The sequence below is a fragment of the Triplophysa dalaica genome, chromosome 19 (genome assembly GCF_015846415.1).
Source record: "Triplophysa dalaica isolate WHDGS20190420 chromosome 19, ASM1584641v1, whole genome shotgun sequence".
Classification (NCBI taxonomy): Eukaryota; Metazoa; Chordata; class Actinopteri; order Cypriniformes; family Nemacheilidae; genus Triplophysa; species Triplophysa dalaica.
Window position 1 is genome coordinate 11,878,412 of NC_079560.1, and position 16,862 is coordinate 11,895,273.

Here is a 16,862-nt window from a genome sequence, read left to right on the forward strand (position 1 = left end):
TAAAAAACGTGCCTCCTTTTTTGTCATATTACATAGAACACTTGTGCATGGACTGCCATTATTCTGATGTCTATCATCAGGGGTTTAGTCCAATATAAACAGATGATTCAATATATAGATAAGAAAAACCTTCTCAGAAAATTTGTATTTTGGCAATTCCAGCGTTATGGATGGGACATTTCGCATTCTGGATGTGACATTAAAAGGCTCAGAGAATGAAATTGTTACGATTATATTGAACCATCCGTTTATATCAGTGGTGTCCAAAATCAGTCCTGGAGGGCCTGTGTCCTGCAAAGTTTAGCTTCAACCCTAATCAAACACACCTGAACACCTAATCAAGGTCTCACAAAGCGGACTAGAAACTTCCAAACAGGTGTGTTGAGCCAAGTTGGAGCTAAACTCTGCAGGACTGTGGCCCTCAGTCCCTCACGGACCAACATTGGACACCCCTGGTTTATATACTACTGAACCTTGTTTATGGAGTCTAAACATCAAAAAATGTCAGTCTTTGAAAATTATTTATATTTTAAAAAGGAAAATAAACATGCGTTATGGATGTGACAAAAAAGGATGTGGTTTTTGGGAGACTATAAACTTTGTAGGATTTCTGTAAATTAAAATGCACAATCCTGAAGCAATAATACCCAATGAATGGAGAAGGGATGCCTCTTTTTAGAACATTAAACAGCTTCTTTATATTCATTTTCATGTGTCCATTTATGAGGAATATGCCGCGTCATGCATGTGACAATCTTGAAAATGGCACTTACCGGACTATGAAAAATCATGTACTAAAAATAAAACAAATGCGTTGCAAATTTGAAGAGAGATCTCACATGGGTATTTAAACCACCAAATATTCAAATCTGTGCTGTTACCAAAGTAAGAACCGCTGGTAAAAACGTACTTCACGGAATTGCCTATTTCAAATTTTACTGAAAATGTCAAATCCATAACGCTGGAAGTGCTCCAATGTTTAAGACAATTCAAACGTTATGAAAGTGCTTCCAGATATTTACACATTAATTAGGAACAGACTTGAATGATTCTTTTATACAGATTTCCCCTTTTGATTTGCCTAACTATAAATTAAAGTATAAAAAGTCAACAAATGAAAAAATGATGCATAATGAATAATCCATGGTAATTTAATTCAAAATATTTATTTGACACAAAAACATCAAAATGAGCATTATTATATGCAGATATGTTCACAATATCATTCTTAACATAAAAAAGCCTTTAAAAATCTATTAAAAAATCTGTCAAACACAAGTCACGTGTTACACTGTATTATAGCAGTCCTGGCGTTTAAAACATGGCAACTATCACATTTTACATGTACTAAGGCCTATAATAAACACCATTTAACAGTATAAATAAGTACGGTCTTACCAACGCTCTTTAGCCAATAAAAAGAACAGGAAGTGCAAATTAACTTTCACATGATTGACACTAGAATTACAAAGGAAGAGAGAACTGTCTGGTGTGAATGAACTCCTACTAGCATTAACAGTCTCTAGATGTGTATGATCTGTTGTGTTAAAGGATGTTAATACACGAGCAGTTCTCACTGTTACAGCGACAGCGGTGAAACAGCAACTTCAAACACACTGACAATACATTACAGTCTCTTCCTTTATACATTTGCAAATAATGAGCAAATACTTAACAGGCGCTCCTGAACATGAACTAGAAAGAGAAACGCCACTTTGTGTTTTTATTAGACTAAAAGTGATTAAGAGATAATAAATTACTGAACATTTTGAGGACAAAATAAGAAGACCAACTACACCCATGAGTTTCCTCTACGTGGAATCAATGAAAAGAATCATTTGAAATTCAGTAAATCACTGATTAATAAATATTGTATGTAAATTGTCTCGTACATGTGCATGCTTTGATTGATCAGTCTTGGAACCGAATCAACCTCAGCATGATGGTCAATATGACAGCCGCAGTGTCTCAAGTTCCAGGAATATGATGTAAGGGTTTACATCCCACATCAGAAGTGTTTTCCCTCTGGAGATGTTGCAACAATCACCTCTTTACCTCCAAAGTCCCAGTAGGCAGTCATGTGGAAGGCCATGTTGGAGAGCACCACCAGATACTCACAGAAAGCAAAGAGTGTATAAACTGCCACAGACAGGTAAGAGAACAAAGTTAAACACTAGTTTAGGTTGTCTAAGCCTCAACAAATGACTTTTTGCTCTCTGCAGTGCAAGAGTGATTTTTTTATCCTGTTTTTCCATATAATGAAAGTAAATTGAGACTGGGACTGTCAAGCTCCAAAAGGAAAATGTTTGACACAATAATCACGAATTTGTCCTTTTAAAGTCAGGCTGTAGAAATGAATCTCATGTCCAAGAACATAATTTTACTTCCATGATATGAACACCAAGATATTCTTTAAAAATTGACCGTATATGTTCCATGAAAGGGAGAAAATCATATAGGTTTTAAGAGGGATAGTTCGCCCGATAAATGAAAAGTCTGTCATCTTTTAATCACCCTCATGTCATGCCAAACTTGTATGACTTACTTTCTTCTGTTAAACACAAAAGAAGACATTTTGACCAATGTCTCAGTAGTTTTTTGTTCATTCAATGGAAGTCAGTGGGTCAATGTTGGTTGGTAACCAACGTTCTTCAAAATATTTTCTTTTGAGTTGTACAGAAGTCATTCAAATTTGAAATGAGAGACCAAAATTAAAGTATTTTAAATGTTTGGTAAACTATTTCTTTAAGGTGATGAATAATGCATTGTTTAAGTGAATATTATAGTCTCTTAAGATTTAAGAACTTAATGTGGAAAAAGTGGCAGATTCATGCTTGTAAAAACTGTAAAACAGGAACAAATGGTGAGTCAAACATGGGTGGGGTGAACGACAGAGAATACCCAAGATGTTGCACTCACTTCCTGCTTCACAGTACGTGTTGTGCCGTCTGAAGAAGTAGAAAGCCAACAGGCAGAAACAGCCGTTGAAGACGAAGAGGCGGAACTTACGGCGGTATGACATCATCTCCTGATGTCACAGATGGTTTGAGTGGATGGAGTGAAGAAATAATGGAGGCAAAAATTTAAATACACACAAAAAGTCATCAGTTTTCTTTCTGCAACACGATGTGGTGCAAGCAGGTGGCGTGAGGTTCTGTAAAAGTACAATCTATCTAAACCACTTCCCCTGAAGTACAGAAACTCTGCACTTTCACAGCGCTAGAAATATAATCGTAAATTGCGGTCTCTTACACTTTAACTACCATGTTCTCAGCCACCAGCAGAAGCGACACCTTTTATTACAGCTATGCTCGTGGTGTCAAGATCGGGGTGGTGTTATGAATGTACAAAAATGATAAGAATAATGAAATGTGACTTCGAAATGTACAATGGTCATTTTTGGTAAACTCTGATATCATTCGATCAATAAATTATTTGCATTTAGTGTCCTAAGCTCACCTACATGACAAAAGTGTTTTATAAAACAAATAAACAACAAGCTTCAGTATCCAGTGAGTGCACTTATATGATGTTTGATGCAATAGATTAGTATATACTGCCCTCTGCTGATCTTTGCATAATACAGAAAATAATAATACAGAATAAATTACAGAAAGCTGATTTACCTCTGAAGTGAGGGAATACTTCGCGATCACTGACCACAACCTACAGGTGCATATCATGTGGAATAAAGAGCTGCCAACAAACATCATAAAGCCGTTTTTATGGACATCTGTGGAGCGCATAAAAACATGTTACACATAGACAGACAGGAGTGTTAAGGTTAGTAAATATAATATCAAGTAAGTATATAAAAAATATATATAAATCACAGTGAGCTGTGAGACCGTGATGTACTTCTGTGTCAAATGGAATCGTGAATAAAAAACTTGAAGGTGTGCTTTGTGTTTCCACTGCAAATTGACTGGATCTAGAAAAGTCATCTAGAAGTACTTTTTGGTTTAAAGTCTACGAGGGCATTTTTTGTGGATTTACTTAGTGCGCTAAGTAAACAGGGTCCATTTTGATTTCATGGGACTGAAATGAACATGTTCTGGTTAAGAACAACCAAGCACAGTTGTTGAGTGAGTTTATTAAAACGATTCTCAAGGGTAAGCTTATAATAGTCATAATTAGGGATACACGTTAAATTATCGGCCATATCGTTATCTGCCGATACATGGTCATTTTGAATGTTATCGGTATCGGCCGATAATAAAACTTAGGCCGATATATTATCGCCGATAAATAATATCCTCTGATAAAACTTCTTCAGCTGCACGCTGCTCACAGTTAAAATACGGTACAGCATATCTTTCTGTCGTGATCATTCACTTACTGCTATAAGCAAAAACATTTGATGTAGGTGCAGTATGTAGATAAAGTATTTATAAATGTGTAAATTATAGGAACAAAAGCATATTGTTTGAATCAAACTGTTGTCTAAATGCTTTATTTCTTGAGACCTGTTAGACATGTGACACTACAGAAAAAAATTCTGGGTTGCTCTGGAAGAACATCTATAATTAAATAACTGTGTATTAAATAAAAAATATACCAGAAAAATTTGAAGGTTAAGGATCGGTTAACTAGTTTAAAGTAGGCTTGGTAAATGATTTTCAGAGGGTAAAAAGATAATGTACCAAGTTTTAACTAATGGTTACCTTGTTTACTGCAGTTAATGTTTTCAAATAAAAGCAGTTGTCCACTTTTTGCCTTTTGTTTCAGTCTTAGGGAATTTGACATTAATATTTAGATACTGTATATAGTCAATATATCGGCGTCTAATGGTAAAGAATTATCGGTTATCGGCCAACAATGTACACATCGGTGCATCCCTAGTAATAATATAGATATTATATTTCTAAGAACCACTCAAGGGCAAAATAACTTGTCATATGAGTTTAAAGTAGCATGGGATAAAATATTTTACATTAATGGTAAAGCATTGATTTAAAAACAAACCTGATTGCATTTTTAATTGATTTAATGTTGTTTAAATGAGTTATTCATGTTGCCAGGCTTGGAAGTATGCTTTAAATAAGTACATTTAGGTAAGTTGAAAGTCTGTATATGTGTAAGTGTTGTTTTATGTTTTAATAATAGTTTTTATTATTTTTCTTTCTTTCTAAGGATTCTAGATGAAAGTAAGCTATACTCTCTGTGTTTGCAATACATATTTTTTAGCCTTTGATGCATGTACAGTTCAAACAGTCACTTACTGTAATTCTCTGTGGAGGAGACGTAGGTGAGCAGAAGAAGTCCAACGTTTTCGCTGAGAGCTAAGAGGAATGTAAGGACACTGAGAAGTTGCTCTTTAAGTCTTCTCTTTAATCTGCATCGGTAAAAGCCCAGGTACGCTGCTGCCATCAGGAGCCGCGGGGCTGAATGCAGGCCGATGCTGAAGCGCCAGATGTAGCGCTCGGGTGTCAGACTGATGGCCGCGCTGATGGATGGGAGGTAGTTAGCAACCTGTCAAACAGAGAAATAACAGACAGTTATGACTGTGGAGTTCACATTTATTGCTTTGTTAAATGTAACAATGCCTAATCGGAATGGTTTACTTTTCCTGGCTGTGCGGCAGTCGAGTGTCTGTATGAATATGTCTCTGTCTCTACTCACATCGCAGTGTGTGTAGGTAGCCGCATTGTAGTGATTGAACATTGACAACACGATGCAGGCGATGAGGCCGAGCAGAGGCAAAGACACCGTGATCACCAGCATACGGGTGTAAGACAATCGGATGAGCGGCTTGTCTCGATCCACGGATCCGTACGGAACTTGTTGCATCTTCCCTGATCCGATTACACCCCAGACGTGTCAACAACAACAATCTGACGGTATGCAGTCCATTCAGGGAGCAACGATGTCATGCCAGCATCTTTAACCACATTTTTGACATTTCTAAGCGATATAAAGTTCGTGAATTAAGTTGGCCGTGGACCACGAGTTAACGTTACACACTTTGATCGACAACGAGCACGGTTTCATGACGTCATTTTGCCCTGTGATTTTAACACAATGCGAGTCCTTAACTAAGAAACACACAATACCGTCACAACCGTAAATGTAATAAATATCGTCAGTTAACGACAAAAAAACATTAACCATCTCGTTGAAAGTGTGTGGCTGGCAACGAAACGACTTCCGGTTTGCTTTGGCTATGAATTTCAGAATAAAAGTCTGTGCGCACGACTCGTTATTGTAACAGCAACATTTCCTAAATAAAATGTATTTTTATAGATTTCTGTCACGCAGTGTCATACAAAATAAACTGTCCTCAAATTTCTAATGGGTTTGTCAAAAGAACCGATGCTATGTAAAAAAAACAGGGCTTTTATTATGCACACAATGCCTTTTCCTCGTAGTTTCACTTTTTCCACCAGTCGTATGTAGAGAAGAAGACCATTCATTGTGGTAAAATGATTTTTTTGATTGGCTACAGTATGTGTCCCTCTTATAGGACTGTGTACATTACAATAAAGCAATGATCCATCCAGGCCCAACATATCAACACGGCTTGCACCAAATTAAAGGCAAACATTAATATTTAAACATCAAACCCACAGTGATAAAACAGACATGTGTAACAGGAATGGCAATTATTCATTAACTTATTGACAGTATTAAAAAAAACTGTATTGCTCATGACATCCAATCACACTGCTTGCTCATCCAGCCACTACATCAAGTCACAGGACTGTTTTGGTCAACTTGGTGCATCACCCTATATTTAAAACAGGCCTTCATGACATGTTAAATACAACAACCAATCCATTTTCTTTTAAAGAAAAACAAAATGCATGAGGGCACACCACTGTCCTTTCTTTGAAATGAAAAAAAAATCATTCTGCACAATTTTTCATTCATTCTGAAAAATTATTATTCCAACAGCTCAATCTAAAGTAAGTACAGCTCTTGGAAAATGAGTAATAGAACATCTGCAATGTGTGTTGAACGGCAAAAAGTGGGAGTGTAGGAATGTTTTACATTATATATGTGAAGGTCTCCCAGCACCGTTTTTTTAGAGGCGTTATCCAAATCTCCCGCACTGCTTTGTCTTAAATATCATTCATCCATCACCCACACTTTCTCCACCAACAATAAGAGTCCCTCAGGCGTCACTGTCCGAGCCGTCACTGCTGTCTCGACTGATCTCTATCTGCAGCGAGGGAAGGTTGTCCAGCCTGCTTTTCTTCATCTTGTTGGACTGTTGTTCCTTCTGCTTGATCATTGCTCCCCATATTTTTTGCAGCTGAGAATCATCCTCTTCAGCATTTTCTTCTTTAGCTTCATCAGATTCGACATCATCTCCTCGTCGCGTTCCCTGTGATGAAGACGCCCGAGAAGAAACCTTGTGATCGTTGTCACTTTCCTTGTGAGATGGGCCAAGGCGGCTCCACAAGCCCCCTGGAAATACAAACACTTTGACCATCAGACGTTCTCTGCTTTACCAAAACAACAGGTGTGTAGTTACTTGCCGTACCCGTTTTCTTATCTTTTGAAGACTCTGTGTAGATATTACGCCCCTCTTGTTTAGCCACACCCAACCTGCTGCGCACATCAGTCAACGGCGCTCTCCGAGAGACTGCGTTTCTAGAAACGACAGGAGAGACAGAGCGACATCTTTCTGGAGAGTGTGCTCTCTTACCTAATCTCTGTCTCACATCTGTGAAGAGAATGATAAAAAAGATGCATCAACCACACATGCTGCTGCTGTGTTTTAGAAAAACATTAAAAAGTATAGCTGGGTGTCTCACCGGTTTTTGTGCTAGAAGTTGCTGGTGGGCCTGAACTCGGCTGAGAGAGTCCCTGCCTCTTTTCCTCCAGTAACTGTCTGATATCTGTCACTTTTTCTGACTTAGATTTGCTGCTGCCACCAATGCGACTCTTAACACTGCTACTTGTGTCACTATCTATAGAGTTTCTAGAAAAGGGTAAAAAGATGCACATGTGAAAGATGATCAGAATCCAGAAAGATTGTGCAACGTGTATGTTGGTTATTATTACATGATTCGTATTGATTTTACAAAATTAAAGTTCAAGTCTATACAATTAAAATCAAGCATACCAACAGATTATAAATCAAAGCATTAACTAATAGAATTCCGGTATAAATATATTTCTCACCGTAGACTGCGAAGATTGGTTTCTACCTCATCTGCATACATGGTCATTTTCATGCTCTTCTTAGGCGAAGGTGTTGAGATCATCTTCAGTTCCAGGTCATAATCCATCTCGTCTGAATCTGAAGAAGCAGGTGACACTCCTAAACGACTACGCACACCCCCTTCTGTCAACCGCGGACCCCGTTCCCTTTCACCCCGATCTTTGTACTCCACCACTCTATCATCAGCATCCATATCCTCATCTCCATCCTCCTCCTCTTCTTCCTCTTCCTCTATAGGCTCCTCTGGCAGATTCACCAGGTCAGCTAAGACACGCATAAAATGTCAAATGAGCTTGTGCTTCTATGATAGAAGTTACGATCAAGTTAATTTACTTTACAAGCTCATTTGCTGTTCCAAATCTGTATCAATTTTTTGTTCTGGTGAACACAGAGAAAGCCATTTGGAAGAATGCTTGTAACCAAACAGATCTTGGCCACCATTGACTACTGTAGTAGGATAACTGCTTTATAAATTTCTTTGTTCTGTTGAACACAAAAGAAGATGTTTTGACTACCATTGTAATTTTCCTGTTATGGTAGTCAATGGAGTCCAAGAACTGTTTGGCCACAAGCATTCCTCCAAATATCTTTCTCTGTTTTCATCAGAACCAAGAAATTTATACAGATTTGGAACAACTGGAGGGTGAATAAATAATGACAGAATTTTAAATTTCGGGCGTCCCTTTAAGGACGTTTTCCATACCCGAGTGTCTGTGTGTGTAGGGTGGCGTGTGGCCCATGCTGTCTCCAATGAGGGGCTTTTTGGTCTTTATAATGTCACGCTGGACCCTCCGTGTGTGAAATCGCCGTTTCCTGCACACATTAGAATAGGAGATACAGAACCCTTAAACAACTTTATGCATCCAAATACCCATTGAAATCACATCTTTACAGCAAACAAACTTAAGTTCTTACCAGGAGTTACTCAAAATGCCTTTCATGCCGCCGTAGTTTGGATTCCCATATTTCATGTAGTACCGACTTCTCCTGGCCGCACCCAACTCTTTTTTGTCATCTGCCATACAACAACCAATGGTCTAAGCCTGTCAAATACATCTTAACATTTTTTCTCCAACATTATATTTTTTAACAGCACAAGAATGTAGGCAATTAAAACACCGTGTCAACAGTGTAACATTGCAAATGACTAACAGGCTCAACTCTGTTTTCTCACCCTGAGTGGCAAACCGCAAAAACAGTTTGTTGCCTTTTAAAGGAATGATCGTAGGCCTCGGATCATTGCGAAGAAGGGATTCTCTCTCTTCCTGGGACAGCAGGTCAGCCTGAGATCAAACGATAAAAAATGTCAAATCAAAGTAAAAAAATGTCAAATTACCATCAACAACAACAGATGTGAACACTCCATGTACCTCTGTGGTTTCCGAAGTCTTCTTTACTGTCTCCTCCTCAATATCACTAGCTTTACCCTCACTGCCATCACTGCTTTTGTTCTTGTCTTCTTTCACCACCACCTCATCATCCTCATCTACCTCTCCCTCCTCCTCTTCCTCATCATCATCATCAGATCCTCGGTTCCTTCGGTCTGGGAAATCAAATGACCACAGTTCTGAACCACAAAAGATACTATAGGCACACAGAACATTTCCATAGAAACATTTCAAATAACAGGACACAAATGAGAAGCAAAACCTTTCTGCGGTTGGACTGGAAGTTCAGAGGGTTTGGAGCTGTCTGCGCTCGTGACCTCTTCTTTGTCGGGCATTCGACTCAGGTTAATAAGAGCTCTGGCTGGAGAGATGTCATCCAGCCACACCACGTTGCCTGGAAACAGAATAATTTTACTAGAAGCACTGCAGCTCAGATCTGAAACAAAACTCTCCTGATTTAGATTTGAATACACTTAAATGTATTATCATGACAGGTTATGATATCAGAACGTTGTTTGTTTTCATGATACTGTACTTACAGGAAGCGTCATCTATCCATTCGATGTGGGCAGGCGGGTATTCTTTAAAGTAGCTGAAAATATCCTGAGTATTCATGTCATCCAACCCGCTCAGGTATAGGGCTTCCAAACGCACATTTGGGATAGCTGAAGAGAAAGTATACGGTCACCGAAAACAGCATCAATTTTAACACTTCATAACAATACTTTATAACAATTTTCACAACTGGAACAATAGTTTAATCATGAAATTTTGAGCAAAATATGATAAAAAAAACAGGGCTGCATGATTAATCGAGAAAAAGAAACCGCACACGATTTGGCGGTTGGCAGCAATGTTTTATGCGCAGTTTGTCAGTGAAATACTGTAAAATGCAGCTGCAACCGAAAGTGCAGGAGGGCGCAGAGACTCCAATGCTCCATATAAGAAGTACCACATGTATAACCAGGAAATGCAGCTTCCTATCTGGCATCTTTCTATCACTGTTTTTCAAGCCTCCTCAGGTATTTTCATGATAATATATTTATAATGATGAAGTCCTCACGGGTGTTGCTTTTTAAATGCACGTGTTAATGCACGCGTAGTGTGTTCAGATGAAGCAGCATTTCCCACAGGTCACAGAGCCGTGCTTAACAAACAAGCTGCACATAAAACACAACTGCAGCTTTTGCGATGACAATCGTGATACCCACATCCATTAAATCACAATTTGAATGGGAATTATGTTTTATCGTGCAGCCCTAAATAAAAAGATTATAAACAGATTTATCGGATGGGTTTAAAAGAAACAGTTCCCCAAAACTGACAACTCTTTCAGCAGCCAATGACACAGCTACTACAATATTTTAATGAACATTCCTCGACAGTAATGAAAGCTTTCTTACATTTCTTTACCAACTCCCTGTCCATAGCAAAATTCCTCCTCGTCAGATTTTCTTCAGCTTGGAAATGAAATCTTCTGGCTCGTTTCTCTTTCTTCTCTATGGCCTCCTAGACGTTGACCGATGTGGTGAACAACAGGTTGCATACTATACTATTCATATATATACTATACAGACTGACAGCCTTGACTTACCTTAGATGTGACATCGATTCCAGTGATAAAAGTACCAGCCTTGTTTTCATATCGTCGGCTGGTGTCCTGTGGAAATACATATCTGTTAACGCTACTGATAATAAAACCCATGTGGTGAACACAGACAGCTGAAACAAAACACAAGCCAGTCATGAAGTGTTCTTCATCTTTATTACACACATTTTCATTAGAATAATGCATAAACGTTTGGTCCACCACTCAAATAACACCGCGCCTAATAAAGGCGGCTGTCAGTATCACAAAAATTGGCACAGAGATGCAAGTTATCTGCAAAGCAAGATGCTCCGGAGCGACATACAGTTTGTTTTTCTTTACAGTATGCAAATAAGGCTCAGCTGGGTTAACACATCGACCTCATCACAACTTTAGGCAAAGCTCATCCGCTCAAGCTGCTCTCAGGTGAGTTACATTTATAAAGGTCTCCCTGAACTCAATAGCGCATCGGGTTCACCAACGGTCGGTCACAGTAACCACGCGAGGCCGCGGTTTGAAAAGGGCCTGTAGCTAACTCACCGGCAACAGTTCTTTTAAACTGCGGCGGACATGAATGGATTCCAGCTCTCCTTCCTCCACCTCCATGGGCTCTGCTCCACGGACGTCCCGATCTGAGTCTGACTCGGAGTCGGACTCTGACCGATCAGACGCGCTTTCGGACTTCACGGACACCCGCAGACTGCGCACCTCCGCCATGATCGCTGGCAGCTAACGGCTAATTCTCGCGCCCAATGAAGTGAACGGACGGAGCCTCGCGCTAGCTCTGCTAACTGTGCTCGAGCCTCTAGCATCAGGTTAGCGCAGAGGGCTGTGATGCAGGAGACGTAGGTGTGTTTAACTGCATGCGGAGCTGCGCAGACCTACCAACATATGGCATCTAAACACCGCGAGAGTGATTCATAAGCATTGCTCACGCGGTACTTAAATGTCATGTATTGATCAGTCTGCTTTTTAAAGTTGAAACGCGACTGCGAACATCCCTCTTTGAAATAACGTTTATTATAGTATGAGGTCTTTTTTATATAATTACAAATAAAAATGTTTCTATATAAATTATGTTTAGGGCCATTTTACTCTTACCTGAAATCTTTTTTTGCAAGTCTGTAGGATTTTTAATACAGGGAATACAAATAAAATGAAGACGCTTATATAATTGTTATGAATATATTTTATTGTCATTTAGATTCATTAAGGTTTGTATGTCCATAAACGTTATCCGACGTGTGGTTTCCATCTTTGTCATGGATTTATGCCGGTTCCAGACAGCTCGGATTTAGGATATTTCCAGCTTCAATCACGGAAAACAGCGTCTAAGTTCAGTTTTTTGAATCTATTAACTTAAAGTTTTTAGTAACATGAAAATGTAGTTAAAGAGTACATTAAAACATAAAAATATTTTCTTAACATTACAACAGCTCCGTTCCTGAAATTATTTCCGGGTTGAGATAGGAAATAACCGAGGTGTCTGGAACGCAAAATTAGGGACAAAATCAACAACGTCAATGCAAAATACATTATTTTATTAAACAAAATCAAAATTGCCATACAGAAACGTTTACACGTGTAGTAGTACAATCAAAGATAAATAATAAACACAACTCGTTGATTAAGCAATTGAGACTAAAATACTTTTACTGAAGAATAGAGTGACAGGCGTTCACATTTGAGCTGTTTGTGACAATAAAAATTGTTCAAGTTGATCATTTCAATGTTATTTGTATGAATATACACAATACATATATACAGATAAGAGTGGTAGGTGATGCTTTGATATTTACACACACATTATTTATCCAGTGCAAACAGAGGTTTTTACTAATTTAAATGATATTAACGACTCTTAGTTTCAGGGGTCACATTGGTGGCCGGAATCCAACAGCTGTCCAATTTCAGGATAGCACATGTTTGTTATAAAGAAAGTTAATGTGCTTATGTTTATTGTTCAGTGCATTTTAGATTCATTTGTTAATGAAAATGTATAACAACTCTAAGCTGTGGTCAATTTTTGCCATTGTATGGCCAGTCTGCGCATTATATGAGTCTGAAAAATACTGTGGAATGTTTCAGTTGCTGAATATTTGGATTCAAATAAATACGTCATATCTCATTGTTATCTGGACAACAGTAACAGGACAACTGCTAATCCATGTAAATGGAAAGATACTGTAATATTTGTTTCCTTTTACAGTGCAAGACTTTCACAAAATGTGCAAGATCAATAAATATGTCAAGTCAGTACCAGCTGAACATTTACCTAAGTTCTAAGCACGGAGGAAAAATGCTAACTGTGTGCTTATGCTCATGTGCTTTCTGGTGTGATGGTTGGATTGGAAGCACAGGTTTGTGCGATGTGTCCAGCTTTAATTCTCTAATCTTTAATTCGCCTTCCCTCAGTGCCAACAGTGTCTGACCTTCTGTGCCGATCCATTGGTTTTCTGTTTAATTGGACTGTGCCCGTTGTTAGTATATACCCAAATAAGAAATATTTACTACAGGAATATAACGCAAGTCATAATAACTTCTGATCATGACCGATACTAAATAAACGCAATGCCCCCTCCGGAAGTAACATACTGTGCTCACAATGATTCTGGTCTTCTTTGATGTTCACTCTGTTAATGTCCCTGTAAAATTAAAGTTCTAAGTTATTCTTTGGTTACAGTTCTCCAGACGTCACACTAGAATACACAACCAAATGGAAACAAACATCACAGCAGGTGACAGAGAATAAGAATGCAGGCAGGAAAGTAAAATTCTTACAGCAGCTGATTGACTCAACCTGTCAAAGCGGAACTTCAGATTGGATCTGGGTGACGTCTTATTCCTGAAATCTTTGTTTTGGGAGAAATAAGAAAATCATTAAGCTATAATTATTGAATTCAAAATTGACTTGCAATTGACTTGCAATAATTTGAAATACCTGTTGGACTGCGGCACATGATCACTGGAGTTCCTGCAGTCTGACCCTCAGTGCTCAGAGAGCCAAATACAGGTGAAAGGCTGGGAGATATCTGGAGGCTGTTCTAAATAAAGTAGACGCAAACTTATTAATGCACAGTCAAAAGTGAAAGGACTATGCCATTTAGAATGACTGCTTCATGAGACACAGTTTTGCATGTGTGCATGCAAAAACTAATTGTTTTTGACAATATGCGCATCAATAAGTTTGGGAGGGGGGTAGAATGCAGGCAGCTGGGCAAAACAAATCCTGCCCCAATATGAACCCCCTTGAAATATTATCCTGTCATGTGTAACATGAGGTGTGTGTGGCCTTAAAATTTAAGCGGGTCTATTCAAATATGAAGAAATTCTAATTGAGACACAGTGTAGCTTGTATGCATGTATCAAACTAATTGTTTTTGAATATATGTGCATCAGTGCATAAGTTTGAAGGGGTAGAACCCTGGCAGTTGGGAAAAACAGATCAAGCCCCAATATTGTCCCCTCAAAATAAAATAAGCATGTCTATGTAAATATGAATACATTCTCCATGAGATATACAATATTGCTTAAGTGTATGCATCAGACTAATTGTTTTTGACTATTTGCATCAATACTTTAATTTATAGGGGGTAGAATCCTGATAGTTGGGCAAAACAGATGCTGCCCCAATATTGCTCCCTTGAAATAATCTTGTCATGTGTAACGTAGTGTGTGTGGCCCTGAAATGTTAGTGTGTCTATGTAAATTTGAGGAAATTCTACATGATTCATACAGTGTTGCTCATGTGCATGCAACAAATTTATTGTTTTTGACTATATGTGCATCCATGCACAGGTTTGAGGTGGTAGAATCCTGGAAGTTGGACAAAACAGATCCTGCCCCAATATTACCCCCTTAAAATATTATCTTTTCGTGTGTAACATGTAATTTGTGTGGCCTTGAAATTTTAGTGTGTCTATGTGAATATAAACAATTCTACATAAGATGCAGTGTTGCATGTGTGTATGCATCAAACTAATTGTTTTTGACTATATTTGCATCAATGTATAAGTTTGAGGGGTAGATTCATAGCTAGTTTTCTATTGTAGTGGTTGTTATCTGGTAGATATTAAACGAAGTTTACAGGGGGCCGTAAACATGAAAATGTTGAGAACACTGGACTAAATGATTCACACTTAAATAAAACCAACATTACAATCTCAGAAATGTTTGTATTTCTATGCATTCAAATGTTGAACACTCCAGCAGTAATAAGTTGATCTTACAGGTTCTTTCTCCTCCAGTGGCTCCGGGTCTCCTGCAGCACTGCTGAAGCTGCTGGTGCTGGAGGAGGAACGAGATATATCTGGCTTACCACCGCCCTCCTTCAATTTAAGAGAAGACCTGGCCAGAAAAAGAGAGGAAGAAAACATCACAAGCTATTGAGAGCATTCAGTCAATGTCAGTTACAAAGCTGGAGATGTACCTCTCATTGCCCACAATCTCTGGAGAGCTTGGATTTGATTGCACTTCCTGTGAGAGATGACCGCTGTCAAGACTTCTCTGATCAGACAGGACCCTAAAATCACAAATTAAAAAGAATGTTAAATACAAAGTATAAATATAAAGTAACTTTAAAGTAAAGTTGTTTTTAAGATATCTGTCTGACCGTGTGTAGCGCTCTGGCTGTCCATCCATGCTGGTATGCAGTCTTGGAAACAGCACTGACCGTCTCTTCACTGGACTCTTAAGAGGAGATTTAGCGCTCGATGTCACTGGAGACTACATTAAATATTTATGTTATCAAATGCATGTTTAATGGAACAAATCATGAACTTAATAAGATATTCACCAAATTCTTAGCAGCTTCAGTGTTACTGTGGGTTAGGGTGACCCCGCTTAGGCTGGTGGGCACGCCGCCTCCCACCGCAGAGTGACGCCCATGTTTCTGAGAGCTCACCATTGTCTCCATAGAGTGACTGCGCACACGCATTGCTCGCTGAGTGAATGATATAAAGAAAGAGGGAATCACGTAAACAGCATGTAGAAATGAATCCATGCTTGATGATCGGTGTGAATCTATACCTTGATGGATTCCAGTATTCCTCCATGTCCTCCGTTCTCCATCCTCTCTTCATCTGCACTGAGAGGTTGTCCCAGCATCGACTGTGTGTGCTTGTGTAGCTCATTATGAAGATTATCTAGCAGTTCCATCCGTGTTCTCTCCTATCACGCAAACACAATGATATAAACACACAGTATCACTCCAACTAAAGTGCCTAAAAATAAAACCCACCAAACAAAGATTTTGTCTCAGGCCATGTGAATTTCAACAAAAGAACCATTTGCAGATATTAAACTTTCAGAATTTGTGGTGAAGTGGAAGCTTATCATGCATTTTGACCCATATCTACATCAAGCCTGTAATGCAGTAATATGACTTCCTACCTCAAGCTTGGCAAATCGGATTGATCTGTAGCATGCCAGCTCTGCATTGATCAGCTTAGTCAGCAGAAACTCTCTGAATTCTGGACCCTATGATAATAGACAATGACACGGCAAATAAAACGATGATGCGAGAACGGCCAAAAAAATGTGACCTTCTGGAAAACTCCATATCCAGTATATGATGTGACAGCATACCGTTTGCACTGCGAAAAATCGATTTCTGATTCAGCGTTTTCATTTTTATTAAAAATATCAAAACATCCTCTAAACAAAATACATCTACTTGTGAATACATAAATCTAAAAAACAATATAACATAACATTT

The 16,862-nt window shown here is 38.6% G+C and overlaps 3 protein-coding genes across 12 annotated transcripts in view; all 3 read right to left on the reverse strand.

Moving 5' to 3' along the window:
- Window positions 1–1,147: 1,147 nt before the first annotated feature.
- On the reverse strand, window positions 1,148–6,197 carry pgap2 (post-GPI attachment to proteins 2). The gene is made up of 5 exons (XM_056731235.1): window positions 5,623–6,197; window positions 5,223–5,472; window positions 3,627–3,733; window positions 2,920–3,028; window positions 1,148–2,139 (listed from the first exon to the last, which is right to left on the reverse strand). Exons 1-5 carry the CDS (start codon window positions 5,788–5,790, stop codon window positions 2,009–2,011), a joined length of 765 nt encoding a protein of 254 aa, XP_056587213.1. The 5' UTR covers window positions 5,791–6,197; the 3' UTR covers window positions 1,148–2,008.
- A 123-nt stretch (window positions 6,198–6,320) lies between these two features.
- On the reverse strand, window positions 6,321–11,973 carry ncbp3 (nuclear cap binding subunit 3). Its single transcript, XM_056731234.1, has 13 exons — window positions 11,687–11,973; window positions 11,153–11,218; window positions 10,962–11,067; window positions 10,098–10,223; window positions 9,821–9,952; window positions 9,541–9,713; window positions 9,345–9,453; window positions 9,086–9,185; window positions 8,874–8,983; window positions 8,131–8,434; window positions 7,761–7,927; window positions 7,487–7,669; window positions 6,321–7,410 (listed from the first exon to the last, which is right to left on the reverse strand). Exons 1-13 carry the CDS (start codon window positions 11,861–11,863, stop codon window positions 7,115–7,117), a joined length of 2,049 nt encoding a protein of 682 aa, XP_056587212.1. The 5' UTR covers window positions 11,864–11,973; the 3' UTR covers window positions 6,321–7,114.
- A 693-nt stretch (window positions 11,974–12,666) lies between these two features.
- The window catches only part of rap1gap2b (RAP1 GTPase activating protein 2b), a 52,712-nt gene continuing 48,516 nt past the window's right edge, over window positions 12,667–16,862 (reverse strand). For 9 of the 10 annotated variants that reach the window (XM_056730268.1, XM_056730265.1, XM_056730267.1 and 6 more), the window contains 9 exons: window positions 16,538–16,624; window positions 16,175–16,315; window positions 15,942–16,088; window positions 15,759–15,871; window positions 15,576–15,668; window positions 15,376–15,493; window positions 14,088–14,190; window positions 13,928–13,998; window positions 12,667–13,791 (listed from right to left, as the gene is read on the reverse strand). In XM_056730268.1, coding sequence (XP_056586246.1) covers window positions 13,783–13,791; window positions 13,928–13,998; window positions 14,088–14,190; window positions 15,376–15,493; window positions 15,576–15,668; window positions 15,759–15,871; window positions 15,942–16,088; window positions 16,175–16,315; window positions 16,538–16,624 — 882 coding nt within the window. In that variant the 3' untranslated portion in view covers window positions 12,667–13,782. The remainder of the gene's footprint in view (window positions 13,792–13,927; window positions 13,999–14,087; window positions 14,191–15,375; window positions 15,494–15,575; window positions 15,669–15,758; window positions 15,872–15,941; window positions 16,089–16,174; window positions 16,316–16,537; window positions 16,625–16,862) is intronic. The other variant, XR_008904624.1, reaches the window with a different exon arrangement.

Coding starts and splice junctions, on each gene's coding strand:
- ncbp3 (XM_056731234.1), bottom strand. CDS start 11,863: ATGGCGGAGGTGCGCAGTCTGCGGGTGTCCGTGAAGTCCGAAAGCGCG. Junction 11,068..11,152: donor GAATCGATGTCACATCTAAG/GTAAGTCAAGGC, acceptor GTCAACGTCTAG/GAGGCCATAGAGAAGAAAGA. Junction 7,928..8,130: donor ACCAATCTTCGCAGTCTACG/GTGAGAAATATA, acceptor ACCCTTTTCTAG/AAACTCTATAGATAGTGACA.
- pgap2 (XM_056731235.1), bottom strand. CDS start 5,790: ATGCAACAAGTTCCGTACGGATCCGTGGATCGAGACAAGCCGCTCATC. Junction 5,473..5,622: donor CTACCTACACACACTGCGAT/GTGAGTAGAGAC, acceptor TCTGTTTGACAG/GTTGCTAACTACCTCCCATC. Junction 2,140..2,919: donor CACGTACTGTGAAGCAGGAA/GTGAGTGCAACA, acceptor TGTCTGTGGCAG/TTTATACACTCTTTGCTTTC.